Source organism: Labrus bergylta, chromosome 16 (genome assembly GCF_963930695.1).
Source record: "Labrus bergylta chromosome 16, fLabBer1.1, whole genome shotgun sequence".
Lineage (NCBI taxonomy): Eukaryota > Metazoa > Chordata > Actinopteri > Labriformes > Labridae > Labrus > Labrus bergylta.
The window spans coordinates 8,463,700-8,488,878 of NC_089210.1; the positions used below are offsets into that span (position 1 = coordinate 8,463,700).

The window sequence follows — 25,179 nt, forward strand, 5'->3', positions numbered from 1 at the left end:
ATTGGAGGTTTCTGCTTGGTCTGTGCTGAACACCTTGTTTCTCGTAATTTGTAACGAGGTTGTTACATGAAGCGCAGGTGAAAAAAAAAAAAAGCATGCTAAACGCCTGTTTAACAAGACGTGCTCATTTTTAAAGTCTCCTCTTGTTTGTTGGTTTGAATTAACAACTTCCATGAGCAGCTCATTTAAAGTGATTGAATCCACAGTTGTTTTTTTTAATGGTTTTATTATTAATGAACTGGCTTTGTCTGTAAAAGGACAAAGAGGGGAAAGGAGGTAAAACTGTTTTCAGTCGTCAGTAATCGTCTTCGGTCCATCTTCATGTTCGTGAGTGAAAACAGTCAGTATTTACATTTAAAAATCAGACAAGTCCTGTGTGAGATGTTTCTGTGTAAAAGATAAAAGTGTTAAGAACGATGTGTTAGTTTTATGTCAGGGAGTGGGAATGTTGTAAGATGTTTGGGGGTTTTAGTTGGTTTTTTTTTCTCATGTCACAGAGTAACATTTGTCTTCCTCGCTCTTGGATCCAGCTGTGACGAGGAGGTTTCAGTTTGCAGAGGGATGATAGGAGAGCTGCTGGGAGGGGTGAGCCTGAACCTGAACAGCTGGAAGACACAACACAAAAACACACGTTTCTTACAACTCTAGTCATAAGAAAGAAACTGAGGGTCATACCAAAGCATATCAAAGTTAAGTACAGTATCAGTAAAGGATCCATTAATCATGCCAGTCAATCTTTGATACAGTTCACAGAGAAACAGGCAGCACTAAGGTTGTCAAAATGTTAAACCCTTCAACTTGTTTTTGATAGCATTGAAAACGACCAAAGCTTTAAAACCAGTTGACCAATTTTCAGTCATATTTTTAATCAAAAGCTGCCATGAGAGAAAGAAATAAATTAAAAAGGATCAATATCATATTTTTGAGGACAACTAAAGACACTTACTGAATTGCACAAACAAATGAGCCACGTTTTGATACTGAAACCTTTTCCAGTGTATGGCATGCAGGAGTTTCCTTGTAATTTTAAGTGATCACAAATAAGAAATGAGCCAGTGTGTGCACCTGGAGTTGTGTTTTACCTTGTGGGGGTCCGATGTAGAAGTGTTGTGGTGCTCCCTGCTGGAGGTTGGAGTTGTTGCCTTGCTGAGGGGAAACGTAGTGCAGCATGACAGGGTGGTGAGGTCCTGACATACCTCCTTGGACATGAGCCTGCAGAGGACAAAGAAGACACCACTTGAGAAAGTGCAAACTCAGATTCATTCTTAACAGGACCACAAGCAGAGGACGGAGATTTCTGTGGTGGTGGTAACCAGATTTACTGGAAGATAAAGTTGATGGTATCTACCTGTGTGAGCTGACTGATTGAAGGGAAGCCGTGTTGCAGCTGCTGATGGGTGGGCAGGCTGTACCCCTGCATGGTGTAAGAGGCCTGAGGGGAGCTGTGGCCTGGCTGCAAGTTAGGAGGGGTGGGAGCTGACAAACCTCCAGAGTGAAACATTGACTGAGGCTGAGGACCGCCCTGATTCGACTGAGAGAAAAACAGAGTTTAAGAAAACCTTTGATGCAAATATAAACCAAAGACTTTTCAAACAATGTCACAGAAGGAGAAGGTTTTGAAATAATTTGTAACCATTGACTTCACATTATTTTACTTTTTTTAATTTGTTGTTCCACCACTTTCAGCCAAGATGTCTTAACAGGGCACTTAAGAGTAAAAACAGATATTCATAGGTATCCAAGACCGATTGCATCAAAAGATTATTACGTTCGCGAACATTGCTTATGACCAGTCTTCCTCCAAATTAAGTACTGCAATCATGGGTGTGGGCCCCCATACCTGAGAGTGACCTGGACTGGGTGCTGTGTGCTGGGGTGGTGGTTGATTCCCAGTAGGGGTGCTGGAGGGTCCAGGATGGATGGAGCCCGAGTGGTGAGAGAACGACTGAGCTGAGAGAGGGACACCAAATACAAGCAAGAACGTCAACACTTGTTTGTCCTTACAGGTCAATCACACCCTCCTCCTTCTCATATTGTTTTCTTTCTTTCTTTTTATTGCCCGAATTAAATCACAACTCTTGAGTTATTACGAGTGCAGGTCTCTACAAACTGAACTATGTAGAAAGAAAAGAAGATTAATTTTTTCAAAATAGGCTGCTGTGGGTTTGTTAGATACAAAATAAAAAAATCTGCAAATGATAAATATATTTAATCAAGCTTAATGTCTGCTTACCATACATGGCCTGTTGTTGCCTCTGCTGGCCCTCTGCCTGGCCAGGATACTGGGGACCAGGGGGACCCATTGGCTGAGGAGTGACTCCAGATGTCAGCATCCTCGCACCCCCCTGGAGCATTGAGTAAACCGGCTGCAAGAGACAGAAGCCCTTTTCAGCACTATAACAAAGCTCCACCATTCACAGTTAATCTGCTGATTATTTCCTCAGTTGCCTGATTGACTGATTGATTGGTTATAAAGCTTTGCAAAAAAGTTTGAAATGCAGTTGAAGGGATCCAGAGTCTACGGTTTTTCCAACCATCAGTGTAGACATCTGAATTATTACAAGTGCATTCATATTCATGTTTTGTATTTCAGTGAATGATTGATAAGGTTGTAGTTGTTATTGTGTGTAGCAGCAGGAACTCTGACTCTTCACAGCTAAACATCGGTTTGCCTCGTCTGTACCTGTCCGTGGTAGTGCGGGGGCATGGCCTGGATCACCTGACCGTACTGCAGGTAAGACTGGGGGTAAGGTGACGCCACCAGTGGGGGTCCTGCTGCTGATGCTGCAGCAGAGATCATGGGGGAGGTCTGCGAGGCGTGATGCTCTGGCCGCTGTCCTACCACTGGACCTGAAACAGCAGAATAACTGAGGATTTTAGCTAAGAGACTTCCTGAGCTTCAGTCATTAAAAATCATGTAATTTCAGCAAAAATAAAGATGATGTAAAATCATTGCAGCTGTCACCTATAGCATGCATTAAAAGAAATCAGAGTGGAAATGGATGTGCAGACGTCTGCAAACTTACAAACTATCTACAAAACTATGAAAAGAACAGAGAAAGTGAACAGAATATGCAGAGGAAGTTATTTATTCTCTCTAAGTCTTCAGGAGGATTCATCCAATTGAAACATGTAAAAGTGTAAAAAAAAACAGACCCACCTTTAGGTCTGGGGTATTTGCCCTGGTTGACAGCGGACATGGTGTACTGATAGATCTGAGGACTCTGAGGAGAGAACAGAGGGACGTTAGTGTTACAGCAGAGGATGCGATGAATCTCTGCAGACAGAGACGAAAGAGGATCAGACCTGGATGGAGTGTCCTTGGATGTGGAGGGGGGACATATAGGACAGGTAGTGTCCCGACGGGCTGCTGTAGATGGCTCCTCCTCCTGGCTGTCCTTGTGGTGGCAGAACCAAGGAGGGGCTTGGGGGCGTTGGTCGAGGAGGAGTGGGGGTCAACGCAGGCTTCTGTCAAATATAGAAAAGAAAAAAAAAGTTACTTTCAGTGTTCACAAAGTCCAAATGTAAGGCATTGATTCAAACTGAAAAGGCGACTGTTTCTGTTTCTGTTTATGGTTTTAACTAACTTACCGGGGGAGCGTTTCCTTTTATTGGAAGAAATTCTTTTGCATTTGGATTTAAAGTGGAGTTTTTCACATGCCTGGAAGAGAGAAGCAAAAAAAGTAGAAAAGGTCAAACCACAATAAGAAAACACAGGGGGGCATCAGGTATAAGTGGAACACATTGAAAACATGATTAAGAAACAGAAAAGTTAGAGAAATCAACCTTTATCTCCAGATGCAGGGATGAAAGCTTAAACCAACTAACCAACACGACCTTCTTATTAAAAGATTAGGAGTAGTCACTTACACAGCAGCTGCGGACTCAGCCTCCGAATGATCACCGCTCTCCAGAGAAGCAGCCCCCTCAGTGTTAGGGGCCACAGCTAACTGTGTCATCCCAGAGTCCAGCCCCCCCGGCCCTGAGGACTGGTGGCCAACAGAAGCTGGGGGGGTGGTAGTCGGGGAGGGTGCAATTGTTGTCTGCTGCAGGTCTTGGGCAGAAGAGGTGAGGGGGCTGACAGGTTTAGGTGGTGAAGGTGAGGAGGGGGACGGGGAGGAAGAGTCAACGGGTGAGGCCGAGATGTGCTGAGGAGGGTCTGCAGAGGCCGGGCTTGTTGTCGGGGAGGAGCTGGGCTGCAGCTGAGAGACAAACGGGGGAGACAACAAAAATAAACTCACTTATAACTTCACAGAAACCAACTCAACACGCAGGAGTGATTTAAATGAATAAACACAAGTTTGATCAAGGAACTATGGCTTCATTCTAAGTAAAATTAAAGCTCCTGTGAGGAGTTTTATTAGCTGGTTATGAAACATTAAATTCATATGGATGCCTCTTTATGAGCTACAAACACAAATGAGGCTATCAGCATGAAGGTTGATTATTTAAATAATTATTATTTATGCTTGACACTCCTGCTGCAGGGTTGGTGTCTGACAAAGCGATAACAGCCTGCTGCAAAAAAAAACAAACGTATTTCCACACTACAGATTCTCAATGAGTAATACAACCCCTTATGACCCATGTATGACCCCTGTATGACCCCTGTATGACCCCTGTACTTCACTTCATATGCTGCCCTATGTAACCCCGGTCCCTTAGCACAACATTTTTCTTACCCTAAATTCTTTGCCAAACTTGCGCAGCTCATCCAGCTGAGATCTCTGCTGGAAAGAGGGAGCTGAGAAAAGACAGAGAGACAGAGAGAAGGGGGGGGGGGGGAATCAGGGATAGGGAATCAGGGATTTTAAGAGTGACAAAAGTTTTTGTAAGTATGAATTAAACACCCTAAAGCCAGTTTTTTCTTTCCCACATCCAGAGTAAATTAAAAAAAATGGATGAATATAAACCAGATCAAATGTTTTACCTTTGCTGCCCTTGCCTTCCTGTGAACTGGACAGACTTTCAGTTCGCTCTTTAGCTGCCGTGCTGAGGATTTCATTTACTGTGGAGGACAGAGACATGAGAGTCAACTCGCCAATCAAGAAACTACCCACATGTTAAAAAAAAAACCGGCTTTGTGGAAATGTGTTTAAAAACCGCAAATAATTCAATAATTAATGTTCCCCAGCAGCTTCACTGCACTTGTTTATATCAGTTTATCCTTTCACTGTAGGTTAAGTTTTTGTCCAATGAGAGGTAAATGGTCTGTCTTATCTAATGTTTTGACATTGTGCACATCCTGTAAACTGTATGGTTGTCATGTTGCTCTTATTCCAGCTTTCACCAGTTTGTAATATGAATTTAAAAACAAATGTCTCACCATCAGCAGTGAAAAGTGGCGTGGGGCCAGAGGGTTTAGTGGAGGTGGTTGTTGTGGTAACAGCGGAGGGGGAGGAGTCCAAGAAGGTTGGGCCAGCCATGTGGTGGTCCTGGGGAGGGACGTCTGGTTTTGGAGCACGGGAAACTGGAGGGAGGACGGAGGGATGAACAGAGAGTGAGGAGGTACTTTGTATGCATAATGAAAACTGAAGAATCACAGAGAAAAAACATTGTTTTCTGTGCCTTGTTTTTAGAAGGATAGTGTGTTGCATCTACCTGCATTGGAGGACTGGGAGGTCGGGGTCCGCAGGGTCCTGGCGCTCTGAAGTCTTTGAGCTTTGGGTGATGTTCTGGATGGAACTTGGGAGAGAGAGCGAGAGACGAGCGGTTAGAGCCAACACACTTTTAAAGAGCAAAGCCATATTTTCGCTTGTATGTGATAAATGATCAAGGCCTTGTCCGCAAACATAAACTACATTTATTTTCCTCAGTGTTTTGGCCTCAACAAAAACACAGCTGACTAAAAGTCATTTTAAACCAGTTTTTTTCATCCCCGTGGACATGTGACACAGAGTGTTGTGTGAACTAGTCATCACCTCCTCTTGTGGAAGCAGATTGTTGATTAGTGTTATTTATTTGCCTTATCTGTACATACTGATCTCCATTTCAAGCACAGAAAGTGTAATCAGTGAGTAAAACTCTTCATGGCGCACCGACGTACCTCCGTTCACAGATGAGCGCGTTGTGTCAGCCAGCGCTTGGGGATGGGAGAGGGAGTGCGGCAGTACGTGATTGGTGCAGGGGGGGCTGTTTGCTGCTGGCGGGCTGCTCTGGGATTGATGAGGAGAGTAGGCATTTCTGACGGACAGCGGGCTGCTCGTTTCAGAGGGCGGTTTAGGGGAAGACAAGCCAGGTGGTGGGTGTCTGGAGGAAGTGGGTAAAGTATTTCGACCAGAGGCTCCGGATCTCCCGCTGCTGCCAGACAGGCCGATCTCTCGAGCCCGCTGGGGGAGAGGAATGTATTTACCTTCCCTAGAAAACCAACACAAAGAAAATAAGTTGTGAGAGGAGCTCTGAGAATCAAAAGGGTTAAAGAAAAAAAAAAAAAAAATGAAGGAGCATCAAATCTTTTACAGAAAACATTTGACACTTTTACCTTAAAATGAAACCCAAACTAAACAAGACCAAAGCACACGTCAAGTATTCTTACCTGCCACTGGAGGTGAATCCAGGGCTGGCCCGGTCTTCCCTCTCTCGCAACACAGAGCTGTATTTGTCCTCCTCGCTCCGGCCTTCGTCGTTCTCCAAAGAAACCCGCCGGCGGTACTGCACGCTGCCCTCGATCTCATTCGCCAGCCGAGCTGCCCGCGCTTCCCGCTGTCTGTAAACCTCAGAGTTTCCCTTCTCTAAAGGCATGCTGGGAGATCACACAGGTGACACAAATAAGAGAGCAAAATAATTCACCACATCATCAGGAGCAGTGATGATTTTGTAATTGTCTGATTCAAATAATATTTATATTGCGGTATTAAAAATGATCTTTCTATGCGTAAACGTAAAACTTATTGACTGCAGGCTGCAGGGAGACTCACGTGTACATAGAGAGGCTGGAGTCATACGTGGACTTGACACCATATGCCTCCTCGTTAAACTTGAACATCTCGTTGGCGTCCCAGCCGTTTGACTGGGGGGGGAAAATGCAACAAAAACATGACAAAATAAGACAATAGAAGCTGCTGCCCCCCTCTTTGTTTCTGCTTCTGTTGTGATCATATTTATACTGGACCCAGTTAAGGATGCAGCAGTAACTGCATCGTGGAAACACACTTCATTCTTGTATTAGCAGGTCAAAGACTGCTGGTAAGAAACTCGGCTATTAGACCTTCAACAGGCCATTTTCTGTGAGTCTTAGAAGTGATTTTAAGAATTTACTGCTGTTGTAAATGTGTTGCCTCACCGCGTCTGACTCCAGCTCAAAGTTTTCGCCGTTTCCATTGCCATCCCACCTCTGCAGAACCTTCTCCTGGTGTTCCCCGTTCACCCGGGACGAGCTGATGGCCGTGTCGGTGAATGTGTCTGAATGCGCGCACACACACAAATTTGGTGAAGACATAAATAATACAGGCCAATTAGACACAGATGTTTAATTATGGATACTGAAAGGTGTGATTTTATGTTTTTAAACTTGTCTTTACCCACTTCCAGTTTATACTTCCCAGCACAAAGATTTAAAAAAAAAAAAAAATTCTCTGTGCGCCTGTGTACCTCTGACAGCAAAGCTCAAGTCGACATCCCGGCAGGTCATGGTCACCAGGTCGGCAGGGCTGAAGATCATGGTGTCAGTGATGTCCTCAATCTTAGGTTGAGATGCCTGGTTAACTTCTCCTCCTCCTTCCTCACCTCCTCCTCCTCCTCCTCCTCCATCTCCCTCACTCCGTTTATGAACAGCATCTACAGCCAGCTCACACTGATAATGGATGAAAAAGTACTCACAAATCAATCACAAGATATTGACCATAATAACACTGCAATCAATTTCTTCAGATGTCACAATCAGGGTGGGAAGCTCTCATGCTGTCATAATGTGTGTTTTACGATGTGATGCTGTGTTTTAGGTTTTTAATAACGTACAAACAGGAATCTGACAAATTGGTATCAATTCAATGCATCCCCATTGATAAGCAATTTAAAAACAACAACAGATAAACATGAGCCAGAAGGACGTTGGGCAACATAAACAACAAATTTGATCAATTTATGCACTGTATTTTTTTGGTGCTAGTATTTAGATTAAATACTTTTTCTATGATTCACTAACCTGGAATAATCTGAATAATACACCCTAACGGTAAAGTCATAAAAAATTGGTTGACGTGTGAATGCAGTGAAATGCATCAGCCACCAGCCTTTGTGCAGCCTTTAGTAACCACGTCGATTTTAAAAAGTTGAGGTTCAGTGACAGTCTGGTGCACTATAATAAATCTTTGTACCTGTGAGCTCAACGTCTTGAAGATTCCCTCATACACTGTGCCACTTTTCACTCTCACATCACAGGTGGAGCCCTGAAACCAGCAATGATGGGGAGAACTTGAGGCTGTTTCCTTCAAAATATCATTCGAGTCTCAATATTTTTACAAGTTGTAACAGCACAGTACTTACCACAACTGCAGTGAGAAAATGAAGCATTCTGGCGTTGTTGTATACGCCTTCAAATAGCTGCAGGCACAGATCACATGTGTGAACAAACTACATCCCCATGCTCAGGGTCAAAACCTCTAAAAACAGAAATCCCTGTTTTCTGTCCTTAAACCCAGCAGAATATGAATACATGCATATTAGCAAACATTAATTTAATATAGTATAACACTATTTTAAAGTATATATTTCAGTTATGAGATGATCTGGGACTTCTACCACCTCTGATCATTACTGTTTGGGAGTGATGACAGCTACATGGCCTGTCTTAAAAGGCCACCCCTTTGTTTACATTTGGATGTTTTCCTTAATGACACTCACATCTTGTTTCTTGTTACACAACCGAATTTATAACAGGAAGCTCTGATCCTTTTAATGCTTTCACACACACACACAAATCACTGACATTACAGAAAGATCCAGGTATGCATAGAAAACACTTTGCTGTGATTAATAATGCACAAAGCTGCTCATCATAACATCCGTGATAAAAAAAGACAAGGAGCTGTAACAACTTACTAAGCTGCTTACAGGACATGACGGACTCTGTGATGGTGGTTTCATTGTGCTCCTGGTCCTGCAGAGGTTAAAAAAAAAACAAATAATAACGTCAGCTAACAGCTAAAGGTATCAAGTGCTCCCTCAGTGAGAACAATAAACACAACAGGCATCACGGCAACCTTCACTAAAAAGCGAAGGGACTAAAAGGTTGACATCGCATCATTTAAAAACTCGTAAAAAAAATGCGCTGTATTCTAAAATATCTCACTTGAAGATTAAGTAAAAAAATCGGTATATTGTTGTATAACGAATACATAAAAATCAGATAGCTTAGTGCGCTAATGTAGCTAGCTTAGCGCAGACGTCGATTTTTTTTTTTTTTTTTTTTTGCAACAGACACGAACGAACCGCGAGAACTGATGTTGACACGGCGTCAGAAACTGACAGGTGAAGACGTCTTAGTATGTAAATAATACTTTTTAGTCATGTGCATCCCTGTTATTCCCCGTCTCTCGTCGCTCCCAGTCAAAAGTCACACGGTTTGACAGGCCAAACACGATACACCGCTGAAAAACAACAAAACACGGCGAGGGGTGCGTTTGATTCGGCAAAGCCCGGCAACCGCTGCGCATGTGACACGGGTGTGGGGCGGTTCTATGCGACACAAATATTCAACTAAGACGACAAATACTGTTTATTCGAAGTGGAAGTAATTAATGATGAATTTACTTGCAAATTGTTTTTTTTTTATTATTTTTTTTTATCGCTTAACACAGTGTGTCGAAAAATACCGGGCTGCAAGGATGATATAGAACGAACGCATCAGTCGTAAGCCCCGCCTAACGGTTTGATGTGCTCGTTGATTGGATAAACCCCGTGTCGATCATTTTTGACCTATCACGTCACTGGTTGAAGTCCCGTCAGTCATTTTTCCTCAGGAGCTGATTCTGAAAGGCGATGTGGATGAAGGTCATGTGAGGAAACCTTCAAAGTAAAATTTAACAGTAGCACATACTGGTATTCACCTTTATCCCCCACAATAACAATACAATTATAATTTAATAGTCTTATGTCAACATTTAAAACTAAAAATAAACACAAGTATATATTTAAATTTGTGTACACACATTTGTAACACAAAGCTCTCAATGAGACCTTGGATGACCTACTGGCTTTTTCTTTTTTAATGCTCGTCATGTTTTCTTCATAAAGCCGAGATCATACAGTCTGTTATTCATTTATTAACCTGTTTACCTGATGTCAAAACAAAGGCAGTCTGAGAATACTAAACATTTGAATCTGTTGTGTTCTGAAACAGACGTGCATTATTCACACTCATTTGTTTGTAATGTAATGAAAACTTAATGTGTCATCAGCTTCTGTGTAAGCAGTGTATCCAGGCTCCAGCTTAAAAGGCAGTAATGAGCTAAAATAATGTCTCATAGGAACGTTGATACACAAACCCGGTGAAGATCTAGTAGTAAGCACATTGAGGCCTTTATCATTTGAGCTGATGCAGTCTACAGCCTGAATACTAAGTGTATGAGTGCACTGTCCTCCTTTTGCCACACTCACTTGGAGTGCTCAAAGCCTCGACTCCCTATTTGCTTCCATATTTAACTTTTTTTAAACGGTATTAATTATGCCTGCCCTTATACATGGTCATCCTCAGCAGAATGTTTTATTTTTATTGATTTTCATCCTTAGATTACAAAAATCAGAGCCTAAACTGAAATTAAAACAAAGCTTAGGAAATGTAATACTTCAAAACTAAAGGTAAGATTAAATACAAGAACATTTCCACAACACTATTATTTTAAGACATTATTTCTGGCCATTATTGCTTCAGTGTTTAGTTATCAATGTACTGTACTGACAAACAATACAAAGTGTTATTATTTTTTGCTTTGTTTCTTCCTTCTTTCTAATTTATTTCAATTAAGATAGAGTTTTGTTTTAAGTGTTAGGCTTAGATTTCCTACAAATGTTTCTGATCTCTTATAACCAAGCCTTTTAGTGTTCTATACACAGGGACTGCAGGTAAAAATGTCATATCTATAACTACAGAAACATCTCTGGGCATTGTTCTTGCATAAATTAATTTGTTAATCAAAAGCATACCTGAACCAGATTTATAATACCATTAAGGAAACACGCCTTAAAGAAGAAGAAGAAGAAGAAAGAAAAGACACAACAAGAAAAACCATGTTTCACTATATTTATATTATATCATTAAATTCAATGTAGTACCTGAAACTAACCACACGGGTGGACAGAAAACACTGCCCGCCCTCAACACGGTCCCAGCAAAGAGAGAAAAGAGACAGAGAAAGGCACAAAGAGTTTTGAAACTGAGAAAAGGATATAGAACATGATGATTACGGGTTTGGGGGATTTGGTGGGGAGGGGTGCATATAGACAAATACATGAGCAAAGAAAAGACCTGTTGAAATGACTTGGGACGTTACATGGTGTATAAAGAAAGCAACCTCTAAACTCCGAGATGAATGGAGACAGAGCGACACGAATGCAGACACAGAAAGGCACAAGTAGAAAAAGTAGGTATTTTCATTGACATTTTCTGCTAACTGTATATTTTTTTGATGAACGGAGGATGAGCTTGAGGAGGAGAAGACAGCATGAAAGAGAGTGAGGACACTGTATAGTACAGCCTTGAAAACAAGGCATTTTAGTAAAATCTTGTTTTTTTTTCCTTCTTTTTATCCCAAAAATAAAAAAAGGCACAAACACATTTGAATTAAAAGATGGAGTTGGAACATGTGTTACATGGAGTAAGCATACAAAATAAAAACAAATAAAATTACTTATATTATCATGACCGTCATTATTATTATTATTTTCATCAATATTATTGTTATTGGTATCATCAATAATTTTTCTTAGAAAGAAGACACATCTCTGCCAGTTCAGCTTTCTTATCTTAGTGTTTGTCAGAAAGAAAGAGAGAGAGAGAAAAGGATAGAGAGACATAGACCTAGTGATGCTGCTGAGTGTGTCTGAGGTAAATGTTTCCTGCCTGCTCTAGTTCATATGCCACTGAGACCCAAAGCGTTACATCCTCTTTTTTTTTTTTTTGGAGGTACAGTCAAACCAAACTCCATTCAAAAACCTGTCAGTTTGATTCCTCTGATGCTGAACTTTACCTCATTTATTGGCAAAGTTCAGCATGCATCCACTCGATTTTACATTCAGAGTTTCAGGTAGGTGTTGTAGCCCGGCCCCTCATTAGGAAGTGCTCCAGTAAACTGCTTTACTTAGCAGCTAGGAGACAGGCTATCATAGCAGCAGCGTTATTGTTGTGTTCAAATGTGGCTAAAAAAAAGAAAATTATCCAATAAAAAGTATATACGTTTAAGAGATTTTCCAAAGCCACCAAACTCAGCTTTACAGAGAATTGGGGAACTGCTGGTCCACTGCTGCCTTGGTCCGTCAAATTTGTTGCGTTATTGCATGATGCACAAATACTATATTGGATCCGAACCAACCATTACAAGCACCAAATTCAACACAACAAGAACAAACCCAACAGATTAAGGCAGCTGTAGATCTAGTGGATCTAGTCATTGATTCTGGTGGCTTTGATGAGAGTGAGTTCAAGGCTGATTGTGTTTTTAAAAAAGATCTTACCATTACTGGAAAGGTTAATCACTATAAAAAATTAAAAAAAATTCTGTAATTCTGTCAGACACATTATGTGGCTGCTTATTGAAGGAATCTACTGAAGCAAATTAAAAAAACATTTGAACCTTTTAGTCATTTAGACCAGAAAATATGTAGGCCAAGGTTAAAAAAAACAAAACCCTAGAACCACTGTCACACGTGGGTTGAGTTTTAAATGGAGCAAGCTTTGACGTCATCTCCGTAACAGTAAGAGTGTAAAGTATTGGGTCTTACCTGCCACAGTACATGTGTGTGTAGAGTGTGTTTGGCCTCTGGCTGGCCTGTGCTGTCTCGGCAGGACCGCTGTGAGGTATTGGGACTGCTGGCTTCACAGGGCTTGAGCTGCTATGAGGCGTACCGGCAAAACAAAGCTTATTGGACTAAAAAAAAAAAAAACAACAAAAGAAATGTACCGCTAAGTAGTGGTGTTAAGCTGCTCGCACCCGTCTCTTCATCTGCTTACTCTTCTCTCCCTCTCTCCCGTATAGTGTTAGTACGTTTTTACCTCCTCCTCTTCCTCCTCTTCTCCTCCACCTCGCTAACAACATAAAAATACTGGTTATGAATGGCTATGATGTACGCCGCCTCATCCAAACTCACGTTCGCTCACACACACACACACACACACTCACATACACACACACTCAAACACTCTGGCATTAACACACACACACACATACACACTCCTCCTCCTCCTCCTCTTCATCCTCCTGTCCTTCCCTTCATCAGAAGAAGGAGTACTGGTTGTCGATGGCTCGGGGCGCCCTTGCTCCGTCCCTCTCCTCTCCCTCCACAGCTTCTAGTTGGCGGAGAGGAGTGTCCCTGTCCCTTTCCTCCCAGTCCTCCACTCCTCCTCCACTACCACCTCCGCTGCCTCCACTTCCACCTGCTGCTGCTCCTCCTCCTCCTGTTGTTGTCACCACAGGTGCCCCTCCTCCTCCTCCTCCTCCTCCTCCTCCTCCTCCTCCTCCCCCTCCTCCCCCTCCTCCTCCTCCAGCAGCAGCAGCACCGCCAACCGCCACCTCTGTCTCATTTCCTCTCTCTTGGGGAGGAGTCGGAGGAGGCGGCCGGCCCGGCGGCAGGGGGGGAGGCTGAGGAGGGCTACGGGGTCTGCTGGTCAAGTCTGCATGAAGAAGACATAGACGAGAGGAAGAGAAAAGAAAGAAAAAAGATAGGGAAGAAACGAGAGAAAAGTGTAAATAAAGGAAGGCAGAGGAAGAGGAGGAGGAGAATATAAGGCAAAAAGCATAAGGAGTGAAGTGACAGCATAGTCGGAGGAGAGGAGGGTGAGAGGCGGGAGATAAAAAGAGAAAACGACAGTGAGTTGCAGGTTAGGTGAGAGGAGTCAGTGGTCATGGAGTCCATGGGAGTCATGGAGGCAGTCCAGCTCCAGGAACACACACAAACACCCACAGCCACACACACCAAGCACCCACATTTTCCAACACGGTTTGCCTACTAAATGTCTCAACTTTAATCGGTAGTACAAATATGAACAAACAATCATGGATTCATGGGCTGTCATGAGTTTGAATTAATGGTTTCATCTCTAAATAGCTCCATCCACACAGAGTGATGGATCTTTACTACTCTAAGATTGGCGACGCCTCATTCACTTAACCTGAGAGTCTCTTCCAGAAGAAAATGTATCTCAACATGTCAGATATGAATAAGCACATAAAAAATTAACAAACACTCAGACGCTCTCTCCCAAACACTTCTCTCTCTCTCTCCCTCTCAGCCGAGTCCGGTCTCACTTACACACAGTCAGAGATGGGGGTTGATGGAGAGTCAGGATGGCGCGTGGTGATGACATCACAGACTGTAGGCCGACTGCCTGCCCTGTCCCGGCCTGCAAGGGGTGAGCCAACGGATACAACAGACAACAACAGATATGTCAGAGAAGCGACTGCGTAGATGGTTAAAGCCAGGGGTGGAAAGAGTACACGAATATTGTACTCAAGTAAAAAGCTACTTAGATTTTTACTTAAGTAGAATATGAACGACAAGAGGAGAAGAATCTCCAACCATCGTATATTTAAAGGAACGTTTTCATAGTCAGGTGCATTTTCTTTTGGGTTCATCCTCAACATTATCAGGACTCCATGTTTTGGTATGACTCGCCAATCTTATGATTTGAGTCTCAGCAGGTGACTTCTTCTTCTTCTACATGAACTATCTGTGCTCCTCATCGTCATGTGGTACATGTCAAACCAATAAGCCGCCCAGTTTCAAGTAGTCGAGGGAAGGTTTGGATCTCCTTTTTTTTTTTTTTTTAATTATTTTAGTCAGTATTGGGTCCTATTTAAAATGTAACAAAGTACAATCCTTTGCCCAAAATATAATGAAGTTAAAGTAAAGACATTGACTAGTACAAGAACACAAAAGAGCTACTCAGTTACAGTGTGAATATAGTTTGTTACTTTTCACCCCTGGTGAGAGCTGCCAGGTGAGTGGATTCTTCACTGAGATACTAGTGGAAAGGTCATTTAAACGTTAGGGATGTACAGTGTGATACTCGTGCATGTAGTCAAGAGATGCGATGAGAGACGAGGTAGAAGAGTTAAAGAATGACGTGGCTGTGCTTGGCATATCATGCAGAATGTTTGTAAAAACAGCTGGCCCGCATGCAGTATCGTACACATACGCCCATGACATAAAACAATATTTTAGAATTTCATTGGATTGTGTACCTATTACTATCACATACTTTTAGAAAATGAAGCGAGAGCTTTTTTCATTTTTTCATTTACGTTCAACTTTTTGGTATAATGCAATTTGAACATAAAAAAGAGGATATGCTAACACACTTACACAACACGATATCTAAATCACAAAGTTCGGACCAAAAGTTTTCTTGAGCTGATGGTCTTTTTAAAACTATCAGCTGAAGTGTCTTCTGGTCAAAGTCAATAAATAAGTGTGCGAGTATATCTTCCTTTTCTAGGTGCTGTTTGAATTGCCCTGCATCTACATGATATGGATACAATTTAGTCTAAATAAGATCATGTGTGAAACATTTTAAAAGATTTTCCTTTTTTTTTTTTTTACAACAAACAGTTTGGGATTTGAGTAAAGCTATGTGCTATCTGAATTCAGTTTTGGGCCTTACAGAACTAAACATCCTTAGCAGACCCATGAAAACATTTTTGAAACAGGCTTATTTAAGGATCCTTTATGATTATTGTTTCCATTTTTTTAATCGATTCTGTGTATTTTCATCTTTAAATTCAGGGTCATCATACCTGGCTGGCGAACAGCGGTGGCACCCACAAAGCTGATGAGTGTGACGTCTGAGGCGCCGCCGGACTCCAGAGGGATCGGGTGCACCCTGAAGTGCTCCAACATATCGAAGATGGACTGGAACCAGAGGTGCTGCACCCTGCACTGACCGTCCTCGTTCAGGGACAAACGGAGGTGCTGCAAGAATGAAAGCAAAGTCCAGGGGGGGTCACGGTTAAAAGTCACTAGACAGAATACAGAATAAGAATGGCCATATCTGGTTGTAAAGGCTGCAACGTAATCCTTAGGGGCGAATGTGTGCGATCAGAGTATGTCTAGGAAGAGTGTTGATTCTTTCTGTTAATGACAGACATGATGGGAAGAATCCCTACAAATGTACAGCTTTTTGTGAAACCGCTGTTTCAGCACCCGTTTCAAAGACAACAAACACAACTTAATCTTCCAGATCACAACAGTTGATCATCTATCCCTGTCTCAAATATTTTGTTTGTGTTATTGTTTTTAACTGATATTTTGGTTAAACCACAATATTTGTGTAACACACAGAACCACAAACTGCCTTACCAATGGAGGCTCAGAAGGTGAAAATACTTTAGTTTTCTGTTAGGCAAAAGGACGGCCCTTGTCAATTACTAGGTCCCTGTTTTGTTTGTTCTAGTGCACAAGAGCACTTGTGATAAGGAAACAGACCTGCCAGTTATTTACAGTAATGCATTGTTCTACAGTTTGCAGTGATGGTGCTCATTAAATGTAATACAAGGATCAGTTGTAGTTACTAAAAACTAGAACAAAAGCATTGAATGCTCTGTCCTCCAAATGAAATTAATCAGCCTCTCTCAAATCTGTGCAGAGCTGAGCTTTCAAAACTCACCTTAGCCTTGCCCTGGAAGTTAAAGGTGAGGACATATTCTCCACGCCGTGTCTCACTCTGTCGAACCAGGAAAACACCGTGGCTCGCCGGGCCTCCAGCCAAGACCAGCTGAGCAGCTTTGAGACGAGAAAGGGTGCCGTGGAACCATTGACACTCACTGAGCGGGTGCTCCACCACCTCTGAAGCAGTCGTGTCCGAGAACAGGAAGGAACCTAGAGGGATGAATGGTATGAAACGTATTTGCTTAGCGTTTTGACACTTTTACATTAAGCACTTTCAAAGCAAGCGAGCCAAATGAAAGAAGACTAATGTTTGGACTGAATTAAGAAAGCAGCGATTATAGACCAACTGAAACCACTCGGTCTAAACTCCACAAATGTCTTACAAAATACACATACAAAGTCTCCAGCTGACACATGACTGAAGTGTTCTTCCAATTGAAGTAATACTTCAGGGGATTGCATTTTGAAGGCCAGTGTTTCTTGGTGAACAAAGTGCACTAAATGATGCAATTTGTGTTCAACTGTGAATTGTGCTTAGAGTTTAGCAGTTTGAAAAAATCTTATTCATACAAAGGAATGACCGATAAAATTATGTAAATAGATTTTTTATATACTGAAGGAGCAATATGTAACTCTGACACCCAGTGTTTAAAATGGGTACTGCAGTCCAATTTCAAAACATTGAAAAGGGCCGTCTCCCGGGGCCCCCCTCCTCTCTAGAGCAGATGTGCACTCAGGTTGAAAAGAATGTACCGCCCCCTTCTTGAGCGTGACAACGGAAAAACCCAGTGTAGCTGAGCCTTCACTATTCGTACTGTTAACCGCAACATGCTTCGGTTCAATAATAATCTTTTTCTGTTTTAAAATCAGAATATGTCTTTGGATGATGCTCACCTGTGGCATCTGGTGTCTCAGCAAAAGGTGTGCCCAGACTCGCCCCACCTCCCCCAAGAATCCTGCTGTCTGGTTCATCAAGAGGGGCTCGAGGTGGCAGCTCCGGTGGGAGAGGATCCATCAGAGGGGAGGAGCCCCCGATACCTCCATAACACACTGAGACCGCAAAACAGGACCAAAGAGAGATTACACTTAATTATGCATGCCAGGCTAAATGTGAAACCAGTGGTATTCCAACACTTGCGCCTGTTTTTAAACCTAGCAGCCCCATTATACCGTAGCAACCTTTAAGTCATTCAGTATGAAAGACGTACCTTGCGACAATCGGTCAACAATCTCAGGTGTCCCACTGATGTCCAGCGGCCCACACACACCTTCAGCGTCTTCCTGTTCACTGTGAGAAAGAGACAGTTGCTCCTCAAGCAGCCACACTTACAGCTGCTTCATGCTGATCCAAATGTTCTATCCTTCCAAAACACATTTTAATACATTCATTTATTACCTGAGACAAATTCCATTCCTTATGTCACTCAGCCAAGCTCTCATCTGTACAGCATCACGAGTTTCAATGACATACTGTGCCAGTCCTTCCAGCTGAAAAATGTATAAAAGCAGATAGAAGTGGAAATAAAAAGGTACAAACTTTACAGATGTGGCTCTTCATTCATTCTTATCATTGAAATCACTGCATACAAATCTTTTTCCTTTTAACGACAGTTCCTAGTATATTTCAGGTCAGCTGGTCAGACTCTCACAGATACGTGGTGCCTTTGAAGTCCAAATAGTAGAGTTTGAAAAGCTGCCAGAGTGGATTTCCCTTGAGAGACTTTTTTTTTTTTTTAGTTAAGAAGAGGCAGACAGGGGGACTCCAGTGAAGGAGTGATTACCTGCAGCAGAAAGGTGTTCTCCTTGTCAGGGACCTCAAGTGCTGTGGTGCTCCTCACATCCACGATTGAGCAGCAGGGGACAGTCAGCCGTGGCTTTGACGACTGCAGGGACAAACCATGTACTATAGATTATTGGTGCTTCTTCACTATGCCTAACCACTTAGCTAACAGTAAAAACACTAAAGTTTCCTCTTTAACAGACCTGTCAAATTTTAGGACTGTGGACACGTTTTAATATTTCACAGAAGGGAACCCTTACTTTAGGTGGAATGAAGAATTCCAAGTAGTACTCCTCCCCTCGCTCACCACCTTCTCTGTCCCGCTCTCTTAGGACCAGGCGACATTTATGCCAGCGACCTCCTCTCCAGGGCACATTCCCTCCACTGGCCAGAGGCTGCACCGGTACTGCCTGAGCTGATGCAGTTGAAGCTGACGCAGCATTGTTGTTGTCCGTACTGTGGTGCAGCAGACCAAACGAGAAGCCAGAGAAGCCGTGGCTTGCACTCAACTCGTCGCTGGATGAACTCACACTCACCCCGCCCTCACGAACTAGCCGGCCCACCTTCCTTGGAGGCCCAATGGCAGCAGCGGCAGCACTGCTTGGAGGCAGCGTGGAGGCGGTGGTTTGGTTAAGGATAGGAGGTGGGGATCGTGACAGTCTGAGTTTCTCAAGACGATGGCTCCACTTCTCCTTTTCGCCTCCTTCGCCATTGCTCCGCCTCCGGTCCCGAGCAGCTTCCGTCAGAGACAGAGAGGTGGCGCTGCTTGAAGACGAGGGGGGCAGCGAGGAGGAGGAGGAGTGGGGAAGGGCAAGGGGCATGGACAGAGACACAGGCATAGAGGAGGTGGGTGTTGGAGGCTGTGTACCAGAGTTCCTCTTTGAGGCAGAAACCAAGGTAGCATCCTGCACACCCATAGTGTAGCTGTAGCTGGAGGGCAGCTGGCTCTGGGCAGAGTCACTGGAGGAGCTTCGCCAGTGCAGAATACCACGGACACTCCCCCGCACACTACGACCCACACTCCGCAAGGAAAAGCGCTTCTTAAGTTTGTTTTTGGAGTTGGGTGTACTGTTACCTTTGGAGCCAGGCGGGGGAGTAACCGAGGAAGAGGAAGATGGAATCTGAGGAGTGTGGGAGGGGTCTGCACCATCCACCTCTGTGGTCTCGGCGTCCTGCTCCTCTGGCTCAACATCCTCCCCCACAGACGCTACCCCTAACCAGCTGTCCTCCTCTTCCTCAACCGGTGCTTCTCCATTCCCAGGGACGACCATGGCCCCACGCTCTTCACGCCTTCCGTTGTTTCCTCCTAATGAGGAGCAGCATGACGATGATGACGATGGAGGAAGGACTTGGCCGTGAGCGTAAGAATCCTGAAACCTGTCCCCGATTCGGTTCTCCAACACCAGTCGTGTCGGTGCAGCCTTGGACGAGGCCCGTGTCATGTTGGCTGGGGGACATGGGAGGACACCTCCCCCAGATGCTGACAAGGGGGAGACCGCCTCCTCTTCCAGGGAAGTAGCATCTGACTGGGGAGCCCAGCTCACCATATCGTCCCTCCCAGAGGTACAGCTCGGTGGAAGGGCCCCCTCAAGTTCACTCTGAAAGTGACGGACGAAACGGTCAGTGAAGCGCCGGCAGAAGGCGGCTGCCGAGTCTGGGGAGTAGTGAGGGTTTTCCAGGAGAAAGGCCCGAAAGTGGCGTGCAAAGTCACCAGCTGCGACGCGGGCGTGGAGCTCACAGAATTCGGTCCAGCTCAGGCAAGGAGAGGGGGATGGTGTTGGGGTTTCTGACAGGGAGGATTGGTGAGCCTGGGGTGGAGGGCTCACGAGAGGTGGCAAAGGGGGCGGCCGTGGGGACAGGGGCAGCAGAGAGGGAGAAGGAGGAGATGGAGATGGGGAGGGGGAAGGAGGTAAAGGAGAGGAGTTAGCCGCCCCTGGGCTTGGCGGGGTTAAAAGAGAGCCGTTCATGCTTCTGAAAGGCGGGGGACACGGCTTGACTCAATGGTCTATCAAATCACTTCAAACATACAACAGAAAGCTGAAGTGATTGCACAGCTGACTGGGGGCAAACACGGCACATTGGTCTAATAGTTGACAAATGATTGTGAGTTTAAGTGTTGTGCTCAGCCCCATCTAAAATGATGAGCATATATGTACCAGACCCATGCAAGATGGGGTTAAAAGAGGTCAAATATCTCTAAGGCTAAGCCTTTTGCTACATTATTTTGTTATATTATATGTTTTTAACAAAAAAATATTGGATTCAAACAGACAGTAAATCCAAGGATAGGGGAGGTTAGATGTGTGAGATTCACAAGGTCTGCCCCTTCTTCGCCATCTGTCATACATGCAGAGAAGTTAAGCCACATCCTGTAAAAACACAAAAACAAACTACGTTAAACTGTAGTTCAATAATACAGCAAAGACCCCCAACACGTTTTTTAGACTACTAGTTCAACTAGGAGGGACATGATTCAAAGTAATATGATGGGTTAGTAAAACTAATAATAGAAAGTCATTTCAAAAGGAAAATAGCTCCATAAGCAAAGGCTCTGCCCACCAAAAAAACCTCAATTAAACCTAGGAGCAATTAAAAGACATGCAACATGGATGGGGAATAAAAGGATGGGATGGAGAAGTAGATTTTGCAGAGTGCGTGTGATGGTCATTAAATATTTAAATTGTAATTCCGACCAAGGATGTTGGTAACCAACTTCTTAAGCCTTAAGCTGCCTTAATATATGGATCTTGTATAAGCATGAACAAAGACTTAAACATCGTAATAGATAGTAAAACAAGATACATTTTGGCTATTTGATATTAAATAGCAAAATTTGATTACATTCTTGTTAGTGGCTAAAAGTTAGAACTTATTAAACTGTGATTATAACATTATTACTTCTGCAGAATTTTCATACTTCAAAAGAAGAAATTTAACTTGTGGTTGAATAATTTTGTATTTCATGCATTATTATATGAACTTCAGTAAAGGATTTGAGTGGGAGGATTAAATACTTCCACTGTATACATCATAAAAGACATTTCATAAGAGGAATCCCTCGATATCATAAAATCAGCTGTAAAATCGACTTCTTATTGCCATTGCTATGACAAAACCTACTAGACGGCTTCCTGAGATCAGTCAAAATTCTTATGAAGCATAATGAGTAAGTGATGGTCTACATGAAGCATGATGAATGAGTGATGGTCTACATAAAGCATAATGAGTGAGTGATGGTCTACATGAAGCATAATGAGTGAGTGATGGTCTACATGAAGCATGATGAGTGAGTGATGGTCTACATGAAGCGTGATGGTCTACATGAAGCATAATGAGTGAGTGATGGTCTATATGAAGCATGATGAGTGAGTGATGGTCTACATGAAGCATAATGAATAAGTGATGGTCTACATGAAGCATGATGAATAAGTGATGGTCTACATGAAGCATAATGAGTGAGTGATGGTCTACATCAAGCATAATGAGTGAGAGATGGTCTACATGAAGCATAATGAGTGAGTGATGGTCTACATGAAGCATGATGAGTGAGTGATGGTCTACATGAAGCATAATGAATAAGTAATGGTCTACATGAAGCATGATGAATAAGTGATGGTCTACATGAAGCATAATGAGTGAGTGATGGTCTACATGAAGCATAATGAGTGAGAGATGGTCTACATGAAGCATAATGAGTGAGTGATGGTCTACATGAAGCATAATGAGTGAGTGATGGTCTACATGAAGCATAATGAGTGAGTGATGGTCTACATGAAGCATAATGAGTGAGTGATGGTCTACATGAAGCATAATGAGTGAGTGATGGTCTACATGAAGCATGATGAGTGAGTGATGGTCTACATGAAGCATGATGAGTGAGTGATGGTCTACATGAAGCATGATGAGTGAGTGATGGTCTACATGAAGCATGATGAGTGAGTGATGGTCTACATGAAGCATAATGAATAAGTGATGGTCTACATGAAGCATAATGAATAAGTGATGGTCTACATGAAGCATAATGAATGAGTGAGAGATGGTCTACATGAAGCATAATGAATGAGTGAGAGATGGTCTACATGAAGCATAATTAATGAGAGATGGTCTACATGAAGCATAATGAGTGAGTGATGGTCTACATGAAGCATAATTAATAAGTGATGGTCTACATGAAGCATAATGAATAAGTGATGGTCTACATGAAGCATAATGAGTGAGTGATGGTCTACATGAAGCATAATGAATAAGTGATGGTCTACATGAAGCATAATGAGTGAGTGATGGTCTACATGAAGCATAATGAGTGAGTGATGGTCTACATGAAGCATGATGAGTGAGTGATGGTCTACATGAAGCATAATGAATAAGTGATGGTCTACATGAAGCATGATGAGTGAGTGATGGTCTACATGAAGCATAATGAATAAGTGATGGTCTACATGAAGCATAATGAGTGAGTGATGGTCTACATGAAGCATAATGAGTGAGTGATGGTCTACATGAAGCATAATGAGTGAGTGATGGTCTACATGAAGCATAATGAATAAGTGATGGTCTACATGAAGCCTAATGAATAAGTGATGGTCTACATGAAGCATAATGAATGAGTGAGAGATGGTCTACATGAAGCATAATTAATGAGAGATGGTCTACATGAAGCATAATTAATGAGTGATGGTCTACATGAAGCATAATGAGTGAGTGATGGTCTACATGAAGCATAATGAGTGAGTGATGGTCTACATGAAGCATAATGAGTGAGTGATGGTCTACATGAAGCATGATGAGTGAGTGATGGTCTACATGAAGCATAATGAATAAGTGATGGTCTACATGAAGCATGATGAGTGAGTGATGGTCTACATGAAGCATAATGAGTGAGTGATGGTCTACATGAAGCATAATGAATAAGTGATGGTCTACATGAAGCATAATGAATAAGTGATGGTCTACATGAAGCATAATGAGTGAGTGATGGTCTACATGAAGCATAATGAATAAGTGATGGTCTACATGAAGCATAATGAATAAGTGATGGTCTACATGAAGCATAATGAGTGAGTGATGGTCTACATGAAGCATAATGAATAAGTGATGGTCTACATGAAGCATAATGAGTGAGTGATGGTCTACATGAAGCATGATGAGTGAGTGATGGTCTACATGAAGCATGATGAGTGAGTGATGGTCTACATGAAGCATAATGAGTGAGTGATGGTCTACATGAAGCATAATGAGTGAGTGATGGTCTACATGAAGCATGATGAGTGAGTGATGGTCTACATGAAGCATGATGAGTGAGTGATGGTCTACATGAAGCATGATGAGTGAGTGATGGTCTACATGAAGCATAATGAGTGAGTGATGGTCTACATGAAGCATAATGAATAAGTGATGGTCTACATGAAGCATAATGAGTGAGTGATGGTCTACATGAAGCATAATGAGTGAGTGATGGTCTACATGAAGCATAATGAGTGAGTGATGGTCTACATGAAGCATAATGAGTGAGTGATGGTCTACATGAAGCATGATGAATAAGTGATGGTCTACATGAAGCATAATGAGTGAGTGATGGTCTACATGAAGCATGATGAGTGAGTGATGGTCTACATGAAGCATGATGAGTGAGTGATGGTCTACATGAAGCATGATGAATAAGTGATGGTCTACATGAAGCATGTGAGAAGCTGGCATACCTTGAAGTAAACTAACACCTGGTGAAAAACACATGTAACCAGGCAAATGCATGCTTGCTTCACGTATTGTGTCCAGGAGCAACGTAGAGTTAGATGACTGTTTTATAAACTCGTCTGAAACACTACCTTGTGTAAAGTCTCAGCTCACACAGCTTTCTTTAAAGACGTGTAACGTTGGCTAGCTAACAATAGCTACCTCACGTCAACTTGCTTACGGACCTGATATCAATACGTGTTTTTTTTTTTTTAAATTTGGCATTGTTGGCGAGATATTCGTTTGTTTCGGATCACGGCTGTGACTTGTCGCTGAGCTCGCCACATATTGAATCACCCCCATCAGCAGCTACAACGAGAAGATTTCTTTTTGCGAGCTAAGCTAACCTTTAGCCCGTCAGCTAGCTATTAATAAACCTGCTAGCTAGCTATCAATATGCTTCACCACAATGTGCTGTAAGTTCTCTACCTGTACATCACAGTCCAGTTATTTCATTCGTGTGTATCGTTGAAACTCCCACACTTTTTCATCGTTATTTGAAGCTTCATAACGGGGAGAAGAAAAAAAAAATGATTCTCGTAAAGGTTGTTGTTGTTGCTAAATATGAATATTGCTATTGCCTTGCCTGGACCCGTTCTTCTCGCTCTCTGCTCCTCGTTCTCGCGATAGTTTGTTGCTCCAGCGTTTGAGCTTGACGGCTGCCGTTGGAAAAAAAAAAAAAAAAGCCTCTGGATTTTGGTCGACTCATTTACTCGCATCCGAGAAATGACGCGATAAACAGGGTTGAGGGTGGGAAGTGCAGAGCTACAGCTTCCTTTCTGACTTCCTCCCACTCCTTCATACAAACAAACTCACTAACTCACGCCCTGTTCATCACTTAAGGGGTC

At 42.8% G+C, this 25,179-nt stretch overlaps 2 protein-coding genes across 7 annotated transcripts; both read right to left on the reverse strand.

Annotated features, from left to right (window-relative positions):
• Positions 1 to 206: 206 nt before the first annotated feature.
• On the reverse strand, positions 207 to 13,190 carry atxn2l (ataxin 2-like). Of its 5 annotated transcripts, none has more exons than XM_065964274.1 (23): positions 12,937 to 13,190; positions 9,052 to 9,097; positions 8,485 to 8,541; positions 8,316 to 8,387; positions 7,591 to 7,792; positions 7,283 to 7,401; positions 6,918 to 7,009; positions 6,536 to 6,742; positions 6,047 to 6,357; positions 5,602 to 5,685; positions 5,327 to 5,470; positions 4,931 to 5,008; positions 4,683 to 4,744; positions 3,871 to 4,202; positions 3,592 to 3,661; positions 3,307 to 3,468; positions 3,161 to 3,224; positions 2,684 to 2,850; positions 2,234 to 2,366; positions 1,841 to 1,950; positions 1,349 to 1,531; positions 1,083 to 1,212; positions 207 to 605 (listed from the first exon to the last, which is right to left on the reverse strand). In XM_065964274.1, exons 1-23 carry the CDS (start codon positions 12,948 to 12,950, stop codon positions 547 to 549), a joined length of 2,898 nt encoding a protein of 965 aa, XP_065820346.1. In that variant the 5' UTR covers positions 12,951 to 13,190; the 3' UTR covers positions 207 to 546. The 5 variants fall into 5 exon arrangements, with proteins under 5 accessions (XP_065820346.1, XP_065820344.1, XP_065820345.1 ...); XM_065964272.1 differs by having other exon boundaries at positions 9,040 to 9,097; XM_065964273.1 differs by lacking the exon at positions 12,937 to 13,190 and adding an exon at positions 9,498 to 9,634.
• Positions 11,226 to 24,958, reverse strand: sh2b1 (SH2B adaptor protein 1). Of its 2 annotated transcripts, XM_065964270.1 has the most exons (10): positions 24,761 to 24,950; positions 18,859 to 20,967; positions 18,600 to 18,701; positions 18,215 to 18,306; positions 18,027 to 18,106; positions 17,713 to 17,868; positions 16,817 to 17,028; positions 15,948 to 16,122; positions 14,464 to 14,554; positions 13,670 to 13,825 (listed from the first exon to the last, which is right to left on the reverse strand). In XM_065964270.1, the coding sequence occupies exons 2-10, from the start codon at positions 20,563 to 20,565 to the stop codon at positions 13,804 to 13,806; spliced, it is 2,637 nt and encodes an 878-aa protein (XP_065820342.1). In that variant the 5' UTR covers positions 20,566 to 20,967; positions 24,761 to 24,950; the 3' UTR covers positions 13,670 to 13,803. The 2 variants fall into 2 exon arrangements, with proteins under 2 accessions (XP_065820341.1, XP_065820342.1); XM_065964269.1 differs by lacking the exon at positions 14,464 to 14,554 and having other exon boundaries at positions 11,226 to 13,825; positions 24,761 to 24,958.
• Positions 24,959 to 25,179: the final 221 nt, after the last annotated feature.